At 41.9% G+C, this 17400-nt stretch overlaps 1 protein-coding gene across 1 annotated transcript in view; it reads right to left on the reverse strand.

Annotated features, from left to right (window-relative positions):
* SCN5A (sodium voltage-gated channel alpha subunit 5) overlaps nt 1-17400 on the reverse strand; it is a gene marked incomplete at both ends in the record, with an annotated part of 163098 nt that overhangs the window by 73765 nt on the left and 71933 nt on the right. Inside the window, 3 exons of the mRNA XM_079538187.1 lie at nt 10818-11174; nt 12597-12770; nt 16995-17233. Of these exons, the coding sequence (XP_079394313.1) occupies nt 10818-11174; nt 12597-12770; nt 16995-17233 (770 nt within the window). The remainder of the gene's footprint in view (nt 1-10817; nt 11175-12596; nt 12771-16994; nt 17234-17400) is intronic.

Below are 17400 nucleotides of genomic sequence, written 5' to 3' on the forward strand. Positions count from 1 at the left end.
TTGCTCTGCCATCACCTCCTCCTGCCTACCAGCAGTGGCCTTGGTCCACAGCCTGTCTCCTGCATTTCTCAGTTGTTAAAGCCTCAGGGAACGAGATATCCTGGATCTTTTGCTAGGAAGGGAAGGCAATGTATGCCCTTTCTTCCCAGAGAGGATCTCTACAGGATAAAGCTCGCTCTGAGATGTGCTTTGCAGAGAAGTATTAAAAACAAACAAACAAAGAAAAAGAAAAACATAAATAAAGTACTTTGTGGAGGGCTGGCTGCCCGCACTCTTCAGATCAAGTCTGTGTTCTACCACACGATCAAAGCAAACTGTTCTTTCCAGACACAATGACCTCATCCTCAACAAGCTTCTTCTTGTATCAGGAAATACAAAAAGTATTTTGCTGATGTGGAATTTTGAAAGCGATTTTATTTATTAATTGCATTCTGTGCGCCTGGCTGAAATCTCAGCCACTGAGGCCACTCAAAAGCTTTTTTTAATGCAAGATGGACACAAAGCTGGAAAGCAATGAGAAAGCCAACGCTGTGAGTTGACCATAAGAGCACTTTTAAGAGTTTATGCTCACTGCCAGTCTGCTGAAGAGAAGAGAGGAATGAGAGCTAAGCAGACAGCCTGTTTGGGGAGCTAAAAATTGCATCTGCTGTAGCAAATACAAGCAAGTCAAGGTCTGTTCTGCAGCCCTGAGGGGTGCAACCACCTCCTGGCTCCATCTGCTTGAGGCAGGACTGCTTTGTGCTGCTGCCCACCAAGGCTACCCCATGAGCACCTCTGCACCAGCTGGGACAGCAGGCAAAGAATGTGCTAACTAAGACAGAGAAGACCTGGCCAGTTTATAGACGCAGCCACCTGCCTGGTATTCAAACACAAAGACATGAGCAGCCATTTAGTCCTTACTGAAGCTCACAGAAATGGGTTGACATCACAACTAAGTGTGGGATATGAGGTTGCAGGAGAGGAGAAGGGACCTGGAAGTCCGCCTGGAAGAAACAGCCACATGAAGGAGTTTGCAGTGTGAGGATGACTTTTGCTCTTCAGCAGCTGCTTACAAATGATGGTGCCTCCATCCCTAAAGACAAATATAAGCGTGTTTTTCATCTCCTCAAAAATTTAGAATGGAAAATATCAATGTTTTTAACAGTATACTTCAGTCCCAGCCCTAAAATCAATTAGCATGTACTCATTTCCTGAGAAGATTGGACAACGATACACTTGCCATGGAGTACTAACTGAAGAAATATACACTGCACATGGATAAGATCAATTCCAGTCCCTTTTAAATATCATACACTTCCTAAGAAGAGCAAACCTGTCATGATAACCTGATTGTTTCACGTATCACTTCTAACAAGCTATTTCTAGAGGCAGCTGTTAGAATGAACTGCTCACTGGTGGGGAGAAATAATCAATGTTTTTAACTGAATATTTTAACAAAAGCATAAGATGTAATGAGTAATTAATAACATATAAAATTTGTACCTCTTGGTCTATTTTAACATTAAAACTTTGCCCTTGCCTCGGTGCATCCAAGGAGGAACTCTGTTGTCATTACCCTTTTAATGACATCCAGACAACAGTGACATTAATAAAAAGAGACATATTGGGTTCTACCTACCTTTGCACACTCTTGTCCAACTATATTTGACTCATTGTCTTCTAGGTTTTTAATAACTACTCTGCTATTAGCATGAACTTAAACACTGACAAAACCCTACTTATGTAATTAGCCAAGCACAGACAATACAAAAACAAGCAGTATTTTATCCTACCGATTCCTGCCACATAAATATATATACATATTTCAAAATTCAGGTCTTCAATCATCAGACTAATCTATATCTCAGCAGACATTTCACTAGTATCATCTTCACAAACAAAATATGTAAAAACATGATTCATAGACATATACGGTAAGTCCAATTATAGAATCATAAAGTTGTAATAAAATTAAGGAATAATATTAAGGTTGGATAATATTAAAAATGTTATTTCAGTGCTTCATGTCATGCAGTCAAGATATTTGACCTGAAATGACAAGTAGTACAAAAAGCATAAAGCTGGTTTTCAAGGGGCAGGCTTTGTGCACATTGCATCAGCATTTTTTTTCCCTCTGTATTTCTAATAAATCTTCCATCTGTGAAGGTGAACAGGATATAGTTTCATATTTCCTTATGTACATTCCTGTGGAACAGCACTAGTATTAAGAGACATTATTGTTCTGTGATACATCCCAGTGGCTCATTATTGATCAAGAAGCAATAGCTTAACATTCTACTAATAAAAAGACACCAATAAATTTGGTATGTGTTATTTTTTTCCGTGGAATTCCTTGCTTCATAGATCAAAAGAGAGCCCTGATCCAGTTTTTGTTTTCAGCCCTTTGAACTGTATCAGAAGTAGAAAATGTACAATAATTTTTATTAGGATTTTAGCTATTAATACTTAAAGAGATCTACCTTTCTATGGATAGATGATTCAAGGAAAAAGTTGGCCGATTTTAGTACTTATTCAGCATGGACACCAAAAGGTACCTTTAAAACAGGAACTGAACACACTTGTCCCCTAATGCAAGATGCTTGCTCAGATTTAGTCACCAAGTGCCAACTTTCAGCTCTTCAGAATAAACAACTGAGCCTATGGCAGGATGCACAAACTCATAAATCTGTAGTGACATTAGGAAACACATCACTTTTTAGGACAACATTTGGAAAGCAGTTTTTCCTCCCATCTGTTCCCAGGTGCATTTCCCTCACCTCTCGTGAACAAAGCACTCTTATACCTCCAAGCCTGGAACGAGCACTGCTTAATCTGCCATACCATGGCAGATTCAAAATCTGGGTTTTTGAAACCCAGCAGTTTTTGATGGTCCATCAAAAATATCCTGAATTTAATTTCGCCAGGTTTTTTAGCACCACCCTCCAGTGTTCCACACGAGAGTGGCTGGTGGTTGAACTAGACGATCACAGTGGTCTTTCCAACCTTAATGATTCCATTTAGGACTAGAGGGAATGGCCTCAACATGCTCCAGGGGAGATTCAGGTTGGACATCAGAAAATAATTCTTCTCTGAAAGAATGGTCAGGTGGTGGAAGGGGCTGCTCAGAGAGGTGGTGGAGTCACTGTTCAAGAAATCTTTAGACGTTATACTTAGGGACATGGTTTAGTGGGGAAAAATTGGTGGTAGGTGGACAGTTGGACTGGATGATCTCAGTGGTCTTTTCCAACCTTGGTGATTATATATGATGCATATATGATGCATGCCCAGTAACATACACAATGATTGTTTCTGTGGTCATTGATAAATCACACCATTATAAAAGCCTCGAGTCTTAGACAAAAAGTTTGTCTTTAACTCCAAACAAACCTACAGATGGATGCAAGCTTTCCAACTCTACTAGGAGCCATTAGAGGCAACTGGACTGATTGATTGCTGGTGTCAGGATTCATCGTTTTGATTCTTCACATGATGCCATCTGTTTCTGGTGGGCCTTTCATTCCTTTTAAGGGTGTTTAATACTTGAGCAGATACAGCCAGATGTTTGCTCAAAAGCATCAGCTACCTGACTGCTCTGCTTCCTGGACAGTGTTCAAGCAAGGGTGGATAATGGAGTATACAAACAGCAGAAACTGCCCAGGGACTCACAGACTATGTCAGTAGCTGGCATGAAAAATGTGAAGGGAGAAGCTGGGAAAGTGCTGTGGTTTGGCTGCTTTCCTTTGTGGTCTGGATTCTCTGGTATCACACTAAATGTAACATAAGCATACATCAGTGGAAGCAAAAAGGATGGTAATATGCTGACAGTTGTTTTGTCTCTATTTTGCCTGGGTCCTGAAAGGTGCTTATTCATGCATTCTGGGCTGCTCTTCCACAAAGCTGCACGTGACTTGAGGAGGAAAATTCACCTCACTTAAACCAGTGTCCAAACTGATGAGACTGATTGAAATGACACTTCCACTTTGTGCTAGCATTTCCTTGGGGCTCAAACTCCTTACAGACCCTCACTATCTCTTCAGCCCCCATCTCCAGCATTCCAACTCTCACCAAGGCTCCTGCAGCTTCTCAGCACGTCCCTCTGCTGCTGTACCCTCACACACCCTGCTTGCTGCTTTGCACATTTTGCCTGTCCTGACACTGACCGTTCCTGACATGCGCATTCCTGCCTGTTTGCCTAGTGGCCTTCACAGCTGATGTCACTGAAACATAAATGAATGTTTCTAGAATGGTGAGAGCTGCTGGAAGAGCAGATAAGGTGAGCAATGGCACCCACGACACAGACATGGGGGAGCACAAGGAGAGGCGATGCTTGTGCAAGATTCTGGAAAACCTGAACTTCTCTTTGGATTTCCTTGGATGCACATTTGCTTGTAAAGTACTGTACTCCCCTGAGTACATACTAGTGTGTCATGTCCATTCTTCCTTCCCTTTTATAGGAAGAGGAACTGATGGGGCAAATGTTGTCTCAGTGAGAATATCTGCTCGGTGGATGAAGGATGGTATGCAAACTCTGAGGGTACAGACCTCTGTGGTGGTTAGAATGGTGAAAAAAGAATAACTTTAACTTGTAGCATACTCTTCCCAAACTTGCTTTAATATTCAACAAGCAGAGATAACCTAGCATTTGGTATTAGGAGGCACACAATATTCTACAATTCCAGTTCATTCATATTAATCATCAGCTGTACAACCACAATATAACTACATTTCCCTCCAAGGAGAGTAATGTTTATTCACAGAGTAGAAGTCTTCAGTGGCCCCCATGAATAAGAGCATATTTGTCATTAAACAAAAAATAATTACTTGATTCAGGGCAGCAAGCATGGCTAAAACTCTTCAGTTGTAGATTTCTCTGGAGAGACAGTAAAAGTTGTTGAGAATGAGATTTGTTTAAAATTTGAAAAGAAAATAAGGAGATAGCTGGAAATGTGCTATCACAGGTCATTGATGCTACATTTTCATTCATTTACTGGCACAAGAAATCTTAACGAACGAGGCCTAATTCCTTTGGTGCAAAGCAACCATAATCACCCTGTAAAAAGCTTTCTGGTCTTGAAACCCCCTGTGTAATGTCTTATGTCTCCTAAAAGGGTCAGAGTCTTGATGTAGTTTCCCTCAGCGACAGCTCCTTCATTTCAGGTAGAAATACAAGACTCATACAAAGACCTTCTTTGCCCATCCTAGTACTTCTGCTGTCTGAGCTCTTGAGGAGCAGAACTGTTATCCACATTTTCTTAGGCCTGTTAGATGCCTAGTAATTCTGCTATTACTTGTCATTCTACCATCAGGGACAGTGATAGTTCCCTATATCCATTTCACTTAAAGAGAAAATCTGACACATTATCATAAACCTCTTTCAAGTCTGGCTGTGATCTGCCGATCATCTACTGTGATGGAGATATATCAGTATTGGGTGAGACAGGACTTTATGGCTACTCCTTTACTAATAAATGTGCCCAGAAACATTTCCTCATGCTGAGTACTACTGAGAGAGATCACCTTGCTCCATATCATTAAGCTTTGTCATACCTTGTGCAGACCAAAGCCTCCCAGCTGAGGCAGTCCCTTGATTGTGAACACCCAGGTACATCTGCACAGTGGGCTGAAGGATTCCTATGGGGTGGGCTTATAGTCTGCCTATGCAGTGGTCACATACATCACATTTTGTGTTCCTCAATCAGAGATTATGGTGCTGAAACGATAATACTTTGCAAATTACTCAAAGAAACAACTTCATATAGAAACAAAGCTCCCATGATGAAGACTACTCTGCCCAGCTAGCAGTCTTGCCTTACACATTTATACACTATACATCACAGCTACCTCTCTTCTGAAGTTTTTGTTCTGTTTGTTTGACTGCAGAATCACAAAACAGAAGGCAACAAAGCTATGAAAGCATAGATGAAGCAAAGCAAATTAACTAGAATTATTTATCACACAACTTTGCTTCATTCTTAATATTAAATAAACAAATAAATAGGAATAAAAACAATCTGGATAGATACAAACTTCCAGGCACACCCAGAAAGTGACTTTGCCCAAAAGTAGGATTACAGCCATAGTAATGAAGTATTGGATAGGTACATGGAACCCTGCCCCTGCTTGTGGTTCTTGGAGACTGCTACTCATACAGATGGTTTGGGATAGGAAATAAACAAGCAATTCTCACTGGCTAAGCAGTGCACCCACACCTTTAGTCACTTCTCTTCCCTACTCAAGCCATCCCAACTCAAATCTACTTCTGGCACATCTGTCAGGGCAGGAACCATGCTAACTGGCCTTTCCTCCCTTCTCATTCTAGAATATTTGTTCCCTTCCAGGTTACACTGGTGGTGCCCAGAACAGTCTCTCAGAGGTAGGAAAGGAGACTGTTGAGAAGGACACTCTGAAGTCAAAATACTAAGAAATTACCATTTATTCACATTTCCTGGACCCTGGTTTCATACTCTCTTGCCTTGCTGCAGAGACCTGACACTGCAGAGACCGCTCTGTCAGAACTGCTTTGGTGATATACTGTTTTATCAGCAGATTTTGGATATTAAAGAAAGAAATGGTGGTTAATGAGACCTGCTGAGATATTGTGTCATCTGCTGGCTTTGAGGATCTACAGATTTTAATCTGATGGTTGTTTAGCAGCACTTTCTTAGAATACTTCTTCAAGGAACCATCCCATACTGACTTCAGTAAAAGAATGTAAGGAAGGAAAAACTTCTACTTTCCAAGAATGTGACATTTCTGTTTTTTTCTGTATATTATAGTCATAGGCCGTGTCAAAACAGAAAAGGCTTCCATCAAAACATCAAGGCTTCCACGGATGTGAAAGTGGTATAAAAGGACAGACTCCAGGGCATCCAGTTTTTTTAAAGACAAGTTTCTATTGGGTTTAACTAAAGCAAGCCACTTCAATTCTCATCCAAATCACGCTGAGCAGCCCTGCTGACAAGCACTCAAATTATCATGGGAAAAGAGGACTGGAAGGTCCTCTCAGGTCACCAAGTCAAGACCCCTACTGACATGGGCTGTTGAATTGCTTGCTTCAGAAATTAACCAAGTTCCATCTCACAGGCTGCTGGTTTGGGGCTAGCTGTCCTGTGGAAAAGTCTTCCTAGACAGCCTCACTGCACTGGTAGCCTGAGGCTTCCTTTTCTAAGGGCACCTAGGGGTGATTTATCCTCCTCCTCTGATGAGAGCTCTTTCTTGTTACCTGCAAAGTTCTCCCTGCCTACTTCTGCATTCCCCTCATCTAATTAAAATCTCTTTGCTTTTCCCAGTTTGGCTTAATCTCTCTTGAGCGTCAGTCACTAAAGGAATACGCTGCACGTCCAGTACTGCAGAGCACTGCACAGCAGCACTGGTACTCTCCCTTCTCCTCTGTAATTACCTTTCCTGATGCATATTAGAATCTCATTTAGCTCTCTAATAGGTGCAGCATGTTGTTTGCTCAATTAACCAGTGATAAATACATGTGGGTGTCTACAGCTGAGTTGGTGGGAGAGAAACAAGCGCTTCTGAGGTCTGTTTAATCTGACAGCTTAGACTTACCTTTGGATAGGATATTTTATGACTTCATGGACTTTGTTGACCAGATCTGACTGCAAAGATAGATCTGTGTGGTCATCTTAGATGTGGATGCTCTCAGTGAATGATAGGTATGTCTTTATATCCTCACAAAGGTTCCTTGTTGATAAACTACTTAATAGGGTAGATGTAGCACTGAGGGACATGGTTAGTGGGCATGGAGGTGATGGGTTGATGGTTGGACTAGATGATCTTTTCCAACGTTAATGATTCTGTGACTCTATGATTCTATGAAAACACAAATAAACAGGGGGGAGTGTGGGACCTTACAATTTGTTTTTCATAATTTCATGCATCATATATTAATTCAATGATGACAGGCAGTTCTTCCTGCAGGATAGCTGGGCACCCTAGAAATTCGTGATGCTTTCTATCTTTATGTTCTCAGAAAAGGTTCTCAGTATTTTTCTATGTTACAAACATTGATATTGGACCAAAGGACTGCCAATGACCAATGATAAAGAGCATTTCCAACCTTTTATTTCAATTTTCATCCCAGTAAAAACTTGACCATCTTCTCTTGTGACAGACCATCCCCCCTGGCATGCTTATAACTCAAAGCACAGACCTTACTTTGTACCATGCTGGAAGAAGCTGGTAGAAATCTCACTTTGTCCAAGCAGCAGGGACAAGAATAAAGGGGCAGCTTGGCCAGCACACGTCAGACTCACGCAAAGAGGTTGGAAGGTTGTTCTTTCTGTGATTGGAGTGTCAACTTTATTCATGCACGTCATTAGTACAGCAGCAGTCCCCACTGCAGGAGGTTGTCCCCTGAGAAGCGGCTGCTGTCGCCCTCAGCTCTCACACTGGCTGACCCAGCAGAGCAGGGCAGTAAGGACTGCCTCGTTACCCAAACTCCTCTCTGCCTTTTTAATAACTCCTCTCTCAGTTACTTTCCTTACTAAACTCAGGAACACATATGTACACAGGAAATATGTTAAGTCTTAACTGTAATTGTAATTATTCAGTTAGCAATTTCAGACGTCCTTACACATGATAACGAGCCTACTTTATCATTCCTCTGGCTTGGCTTTCCCTTCCAAAGTAGCTTCCATGACTCTGAAAATGCTGCCAGATCCTAGCAGCACAGTATTGCTGTGCAGAAGGCAGTGACACAGCACGTCATTTCCCAACTATGCTGTAAGGTTTAGTTCTCTGAGGATGACTCAGATATCAGCTGACCAGCAGTGCACATACTTTCACATGGCAGTGGCACAGTGCAAGACATTTTTGGGATACGTGAATACCAACCAAAGTCTTAAGAATTACTAAAATTCCTTTCAACAGCTTGACTGCTCTATAACATGAAGTTGCCCAGGGCACTTACTAATTTTCCATGCTTTTCTTCCACCATTCCTTTGAATTTATGTTACTGAGGCTCGATAAGACCTACAGACCCAAGCACTGAGAATATCACAGAATCACAGTGCTTGTAACTCTTCCCACCCCAGACTGCAGCCAGAGCTTGTCTTCTCATTTTAAAGAGTTATTACTGCTTTTTGGCTAGCTGAGCTTTTGTCTGATGCTCTACAGCAAATGAGTAATTTTGTGAATTCAGCTGACTCTCACTGAAGAAACCAAGACTTTTGCTAATATTGTGGGAGAAAAGAATCTTCTTTCTACCTGATAATTAACATTAGAATATCTCCATGTGCTTGGCATGGAATGAGCCTCATGATTCAGAACCTGTTTTTCTTTTCCCATTTTCACACCTATGGATCTTTTTCTTCTTATTTTTTTCACCCTAAGAGCTTTACATACAATAATCACTCCTATTCCCCAGTCTTTGCTACGTGCGTACAAAACTGGTGGCTGAAAAGCATGAAGCTGGCACTTTTGCTTTCAGCTGACCAGTAACTTCAGATCACTCATGCTGACAGAGGCCTTCAATATCTGGTTGTACATCTGGAACAGTCTTTTCTGAGCACGGAAGTTTAAATACACGTGGATGCTGTACAATCTCCTCTGAATTGGATTTTATATTTAACAATCCCTATGCAATCTCATGAGTTTTAATACCTAAGGAAATAAGATGTTGCACATTCACTGAGTAATCCATTAATATTTCAAATGTGAACATATTCCCCCGAATTTCCCAGCTATCATTTTCAGATTTCAATACAAACACAGAATCCATTGACTAACAATAGGAGGAGCTTAAATTTTTCAGTTTAGGCTGAACTCCTTGCAAAAATGTGCAGAAAGTCATAACGTCTCACATCATCTAATCCAGAAAGAAAGCTAAAGTGGCAGAAAGTTCAAGTGAAGGCAAAGAGAAATCCTGCCGCTTTCTGAGCAATCATAGCTTAATGTTTTGATTTATACAAAAATCTATAAACTGCAGCTTTCTCTTGAAATCAAAAATCTAATTATTAAAATTTAAATTAATGCAAACACAAAAACTGTGCTCATTTCTTTCATAAGCTCCTCCAAGGAGTTTTCTATCCCAGCAGCCGAGAAGCAAAACGCCGGGTACTTAAAAAGCAAAACAACCACTAAAAGCAGTCCATAGCAAAGCCTAACAATTTTATGGCCACATCCACTATTAAACAACTCACTGAATAAACAGTAAGCCCATTAGAGCCTCAATGTCAAAGATGCTCTGTAAGCTGAACGGGCAAAACATTTCCACAATGACTGCAAGCCAGCAAAGCGCTCCCTAAGATGTCAACAGGGAAATACAATTCAGCCTTAATAGGTTCAGAGCTTATGTAAGCCAAGCTTATGGGATGGTCTATTAAAAAAGCAATGAGCAAGTGACTTAACTGTAAACATAACCTACAGCTTCCTAGAACACACCAGCTAAACACATCTGAAACTCCTCCAAAGACACTGTGCTAGCTGTAAGGCTCACCTGTTCTGGACCAGAAATGAACAGAAATAAAAATATCCCCCATTACAGTGACAGTTAAGGTGATATTAACTCCTGAAAAGAGATTTCAAATCTCTTAAGTCTCACCAATGCCTTAAGGAATAAAATCATTATAACAAGCCTGTGTGACTTTATTTCCTCTAAAACATTACCTGTCCTTCTGCAAAAACATTAAGCCTCCATCCCAATTAGCAATGAAATGACACCCCTTTTGGACCTGGGATATGAACAAATGTGTCTGGGTGAGACCTTGGTTCAGCAAACACTAAAGCCTAGAAGCAACACAAGTTTTTTGCACTTTCTGGATACAAGGACATCCATTTCCACACACCCAGCATGAAAAAGAGAAGAAACCATCTGGACAACTCACCACCAGGTTTCCTATCACCATGACCAACAAGAAGACGAGAAGGCACAGGGGCTGCCCAGCTACTTCCATGCAGTCCCACATGGTCTCGATCCACTCCCCGCACAGGATTCGGAAGATGATGAGAAATGAATGGAAGAAATCGTTCATGTGCCACCGTGGCAAGTTGCCAGTTGTGCTTATCTTCTTCACATTGTCCAGGTAACTTTTCCCAAAAAGCTGCATTCCTACCACGGCGAAAATAAAGACGATGATTGCCAGCACAAGGGTGAGGTTCCCAAGGGCGCCCACAGAATTACCGATGATTTTGATGAGAGTGTTTAAGGTCGGCCACGACTTGGCCAATTTGAAGACCCGCAGCTGTGAACAAAACACAAACAACAGTGTCAGTTCACGGAAGCAACAGAGATTTCAGTGGATGAATTATTAAAGTGGGTACAACGTGGAATGCTACAGCACAAGGGGATTTTAGCCACACTTCCTGTGAACCTCACTACGTCTATTAATAAAACATCTCTTGTGCTTCCTGGGTGAGAAGGAAGCGTTCAGGAGCTTTGCTGTGCCTTATTAGACAGACGTGCTTTTTGAGCTCAGTTCCCTGATATCACTGGGGGGAACGGAAGGAGGAAGTCTCATGTCTCAGTATTTTCCTTTAGGGTATTTTTCCTTCTCAAATTAAACAGCCTGACAAGCATCTGCAGGGAAAGGGCTTAGGGTTCGATACTGCAGTGGGAGAAGCATTTCCACTGTGTTTCACTGCAAGCCTCAGCCTGATGCTGGTAGCTGATAGCTCCCAGGGTGAAAACCACCTCAAGGATCACAAAGGCTGAGCATAGCCCAAGTCCCACCAAAGACCTGTTCTAAGGATGTAAACTGTTCCTAGCTCTTGTGCTGTGTTTTCAGCTGAAGGTTTAATTTCAACCCCACTGCAGAGGCATTGCTCAGAACCTGACAGGAGGCTCTCAGGGCCCAGCAGTGGCAGTGAAAAATTTGCATTTTTGAGCAGCAAAGAGAATTTTAGAAAGGGAAAAAAAAAAAAAAAAAAAAAAAAGCCTTCCTCTAAATGCAACCATAAGGGCTTATTTTCCTGGTCTTTCAAGTTCTGAAGCCACATCATGGCCAGAATGATTAACATGGACATCCTGGTACACGAAGTGCAACACAAATGTCAGGCTGGCAAGGAAACGACTTTTCTGTTCCAATATGCCGACAGTCTCTCATTAATCGAATGCCACTATCCCATGCATAACAAAGGAACTGACAGCTAAGGAGTTCCGTGAGAGACAGATGCTGTGTTATGCTGATCAGTTCTAGAAAAAAAAAAAATCACTCCGTGAATAATTCAAAGACATTCTCTTTTGACAACATTTAAAAGAATGGTGACATGTTTATAATGTAATTTAGGAATAACAACTTCCAAAAAGACATGTTACTAGCTCTTGCATTTTTGGGGCCATCATTTATCTGCTGGTTGTTCTAACAGGTGTACTGGTATAAAAAAGCAGATTTTTATTACAAATTGCATCTCGAACATCTAAAGTGTGCCTCGAGTACCTGGCACGGCTAGAAGGAATCAAATTATGTTCTCGTTTACCCTGATGTAAATCTGGAACAATTCCATTTATCCCACAGCTCATATAATTAGTGTCACGTACTGTTCACCAGTTTGCAGCAGTTAAAGTCTTTATTACTGGATGCATTTTTTAAAGAAAATATGTTGCATTCATCTCAGAGCTTATATGCAGTGCAAGGAGAGGGGTAAGAGCAGAATGAGACCGTTACCAATCGAAAGGAGCGTAACACAGACAGGTTCCCCATGCTGGATAAACCCAGTTCCATCAGGCTCAGTATAACAATTATGCTGTCAAAAATGTTCCATCCCTGCTGAAAATAGTAGTAGGGGTCAAGGGCAATTACTTTGAAGATCATTTCTGCCGTAAAAATCCCAGTGAAGACCTGCAGAAAGAAAACACAAAGTGAAAACAGCCTTCCACACATCCCTCCTTTATCGCAGTCTCCACAGTCACAGGTGAGCACAGCAGAAAGCCAAAAACACGTTGTGAGCAAATACGTCATCTTTCACGGTTGATTCTTTATCAGTGCTACAGCTCTGGCTTTGTCTGGTCTCTTCGCAGCGATGCTCGGCGATGTCTGGGTTCAGCCCTTGATGGGGACAGACACTTACATCGCCTTCTGTCGCCTGCATGTTCTCAGTGGTAGAAAAGAAAGCGTAAAGGTGCCTTTTATAAAGGTTAAATCTATTTCAGTGGAGAAACCTGAATGAATGGAGTGGGAGTTTTAAAGGGATATCTGGACTGCAGCGTACCAGCTGTATTATCTGTTGTTATTTTGTTATTATTGTCAATACCAGGCTCGAGCCTCCAGCCATTCTGAGCTCTCTTCCTGGCACCAAAGGCAATTAGAGACCCTAATTTGAACCCTCTTATTTTTTTATTATTTTATTTTTACAAATACTTCCAACAGATCTCTTCTCACAGCATCTTGAAGAGGCACTGCTTATTTATGACACAGTTCAAAAGTCACAGAGTGGAGCTTTTAATTGGAACATATTTCTTTAGAACAACATATAAATATTGCCTAAGAGGCATGGGAAGAAGACATAGGAAGTCTGCAAATTCAGACAGCAAATTCAATTTTAACCCATTCCTGCAAAGCATCTGAGGGAATCAGATCTGATCCTTTCAGGTGCACTCCTTAAGTATCATGATAAATACGACAGCTTAAAATGAGAAAATGTGAGCATCGTGTTGTACTCACATAGTTTCATTTCCATTCTAAGTACCTGCGCAAGTACACAGAGCTTCATGTTCTGAATAGTTCTCTGCTGCACTTTTATATCAAAGCACATGGTTTTCTACACAGCAGTCAATATCAGTGCACTGTGTAAGTCAAAAAGAGGGGACACCAGAACTGATATAGCAGTAACAAACACTCAAGGAGAAATATTTTCTTCCCCATAAATTAAATGTCTGTAGCTATCTCAGCAAAAGTGATCAGCTCTAAGCAAGAAATAAGAGAAACTCACCACTGTGTGGAAGGGAAAAGTTGAGGCTCTATAATTAAGGTGATAAGGAGTTTAAAAAAAAAAAAGAAAAGATCACAGCTTGCATTTGAAGAAAGTTTGATTTTACCCTATAATGCTTCAGGTGTGAGTGGCTGGATTGTTCCAAATAGCCATTTTACACATCTCCTTATGTAAAATATATTCTCCTTGTCAGGGAAAGATACTTCAGACTGTGTCAGTGTGAACTGCCATCCTATCAGTCCTATACCAAGAACCCAACGCAGTGGTCCATCTCTGTTTCCTAACTGACATGCAATTTCTGAGTCACTGTGGCTGGAGACAGCAGAGATTCCCACCTGAATGCCCCAGTTTCCCTAAGGACAGCAAGCCAGCCCAAACTAGATGGCTGTGAAATCGTATCCAGGGGACTGCCTGCAAACCCACACCATCACACTGCCTACATTGTGTAACCGCCTTGCAGAGAAATGACTCAGGAGGATCGCTTCCTTTGCTCGAATCTTTTTTAATCAATAGCCTTCTGAGAAGGAAATGTCATAGCAAGATCGAAAAAAATGTCTGAGCCATCTTATAGGCATCAGGAGCCATGTACGTGCACCAGTGACAAATTTGGGAGTCACCAAATTGCTGGCACCTGGTAACAAACTGTCGGGCTTATATGAGGAGCTGGATGCTGCAGTGATGAAGGCTGGAAAGCAAAAGAGTAACTATGGCCTCAAGTTGCACCACGTTGAGATTAAGGTTGGACGTTAGAAAAAAATTCTTGCCCAAAAGAGTGGTGAGGCACTGGAATGCACTACTCAGGGATGTGGTGGAGTCACCAACCCGAGAGGTGCTCAGGAAACATTTAGATGCTGTACTAAGGGATATGGCTTAGTAGGGAAAGACTGATGGTAGGTGAATGGTTGGACAGGATGATCTGGGAGGTCTTTTCCAACTTTGGTGATTCTCACCATCCTACTGGTTGTGGTTGTGAATGTGCCAGTGGGGATTTGGAGGATTTTCTCTGAAATAAATAATTAATAAATAAATTTCTCCACCTACTCTGCAGTAATGTCTCCATTTCTAAAGAAACACAGAAATTGAGAAAAATCTCACTTTTTCTGCCTTATACCATCAATCTGTGAGTGTGCTGGTCAGGCCTTGCAAGGGCATTTAGAAATGTTGGTTGCTGTAAGTGATAAGCTATCGAGGCCCAAAGAAAGCAAGTGCCACACAGCTGGTCGATGGAGATAGCACCATCAGAGTGGGAGATCTCCAACGCCTAGCAGGCAGACTACTCTCACAGATAGCAAATTCATATCCCACTCTCATTTCTTTCAGAAACACTTATTTGGAGGAAAAAATGCCAAAGATGTACCCTTTTTAGTATCTTCCCCCACCTAATGCTGGTGTAATCACTCAAAGAGGGTTAGATGGGATGGCAGGAGCTCAGAGCTCAGTGTGGGCACAGAGGAGGCTCTGGCAGTTGGTGGCTTAGGGGAAGCAGGCACCTGGCAGCCTGCCCTGGAGCTGAGGCTGCCATCCCTTACAGGGCAAATTGCAAAAAAACACACTCAATTTTCATTACAAATGACTTTGCAAAATCCTCCACAGGATGGAATTACCTTCCCTGACCTGCTCTACTCGCAACCATTCCTGTTATGAGAGGAAATCTGGTGGGGGGAACCTCTCACCCATCCTAGCATCTGAGGGGAAGGGCAGCCCAGGGCCAGCAGCCTACTCCCAAACATAAGCAGCAGGCTGTTTTGCTTATTTTACACTTCAACACAAATCAAAATAGCTCCAGGCAGAGCTGAGAAGCTCAGGGTGAAGCACACCATCTTCTGCAAAATTTTGCAATCTTCAACAAAATTTCCTTTGCGATTTTCCCCCCACCCTCTGCTCGTCGTCTCCATTTCCATCAGCCTTGTTGGGAGCCCTGTGGGCAGGAGGGATGCCAGGGGCTGGAGATTTGCTGCCCGTGGTCTGGCAAAGAGAGAAGCTGCTCTGTCAAAAACAGAGCAAGGAACAGACGCATTTACCAGCCAGAGGGCGGGACGGCAGCATTGCCACCTGCTGTCACGGATGCTGGGTCCAAAGGATTTTTTTTATCATCTGAGGAGTCATCTGAGAAGGCCACAAATGGTTGAGCAACATCCCCACAACGTGGGCTGGCTGCATAGAGGAGCTGGGCGCAGTTCTGCAGGGTGACTTTCCAAGCTACGCTTATCTACTGCTTCCCACAAAGGAGTAGAGCGTGGGTTTGGAGCAGCCAAAGGAGACACCTGATTTTTCCCAGCATAGCGACAGGGAAATTTGCCAGGACACAGCAGCTGAAAACCTGCAGACTGGCTCTACAGGCTGAGAGACCTTCAATCTGCCTGAGGAGGTCTACAGATAAGAACAACAAGGAGTAGTATTAAAAAAAAAAAGAAAAAAACATGAGCTGCACTGTGTGTGCTGGTGCTGGTACAAGAATTGTGATCACTGCTACTACCCACCTAAACCTGCCAGTGTAGGATGCATCTCAGTGCAGACATGACATCTGCAGCATCTGTGCATGCTCCTTTTGCAGTTAATGGTCAGCAAAATCAGTGGCTTATAGGGCACAGTTCACCTTATCCAAAAGTAAATATCTTAAAAACATCAAATTAATTGTGCCTTAAAATTGTCTATCTCTCTCCACTGACTTTAAATGCAATCAGCTCCGACAGAGACTCCTACGCTGCAAATATCCCAAGACGGGCAAAGTGGATCCCAGCTTGAGAGCCATATTTTCTTATAAAAATAAAGGGCTTTTCTCATATCCACTTTGGGGTTCTTAAATTCACACCTAGCAGGGTCCACATTCCAGGGTACTCCAGACCTTCTGGTCCTACAGTAAATCTTGCTTGTACTAATTTTAGGGGCAGTTCCACCATGTCATAGTTAGATATCCTGTGTTTTTTCCAATAAAAACTCTTCTGAAATTAAAAAGATTTTTAAACAGTAAGTTTTAAACCCCAGAAGAGGTGAAAGGACGCTCTTGCTTGACATGACATAGGCAAAGCAGTGCTGACAGCATATTAAAAGAGAATCTTCCAGGACCTAAGCCAAAACTTTACAAAGCAACAAATACATTCCTCAAATGGTGTCTCACCTTTATATTCACTTACCAAATTGCCTATGTAAAGCATGTGGTCAAACTCCTTTGTCATCTTATAATGCTCCAAGGCCATGAAGAGTGTGTTCAGCACAATGCAGAGGGTGATGGTGAGGTCAGTAAATGGGTCCATTACCACAAACTTGACAAATTTCTTGATTAAAAGCCAAAACGGGCAGCAATCCCAAATGAGAAATTTAACAGCAAAGTGGTTCCAGCACGGAGGGCATTTCTGGTGTGATTCCTCAAGCTCTAAGACACAAGCAGTAAAAGAACAGTCAATGCACACTGAGTTATATGACAAGGAGACATTTAAAATGACTTACAACATAGAGGAAGACTCCTAACTTACCCAGAACCACTTTTTTTTTCTTTTTTAGGCCAAAAATATTCCTATCTTAACAGGCAAATTATGTACT

This window comes from Tetrao urogallus, assembly GCF_951394365.1.
Source record: "Tetrao urogallus genome assembly, chromosome: 7".
In the NCBI taxonomy this organism is placed as follows: Eukaryota; Metazoa; Chordata; class Aves; order Galliformes; family Phasianidae; genus Tetrao; species Tetrao urogallus.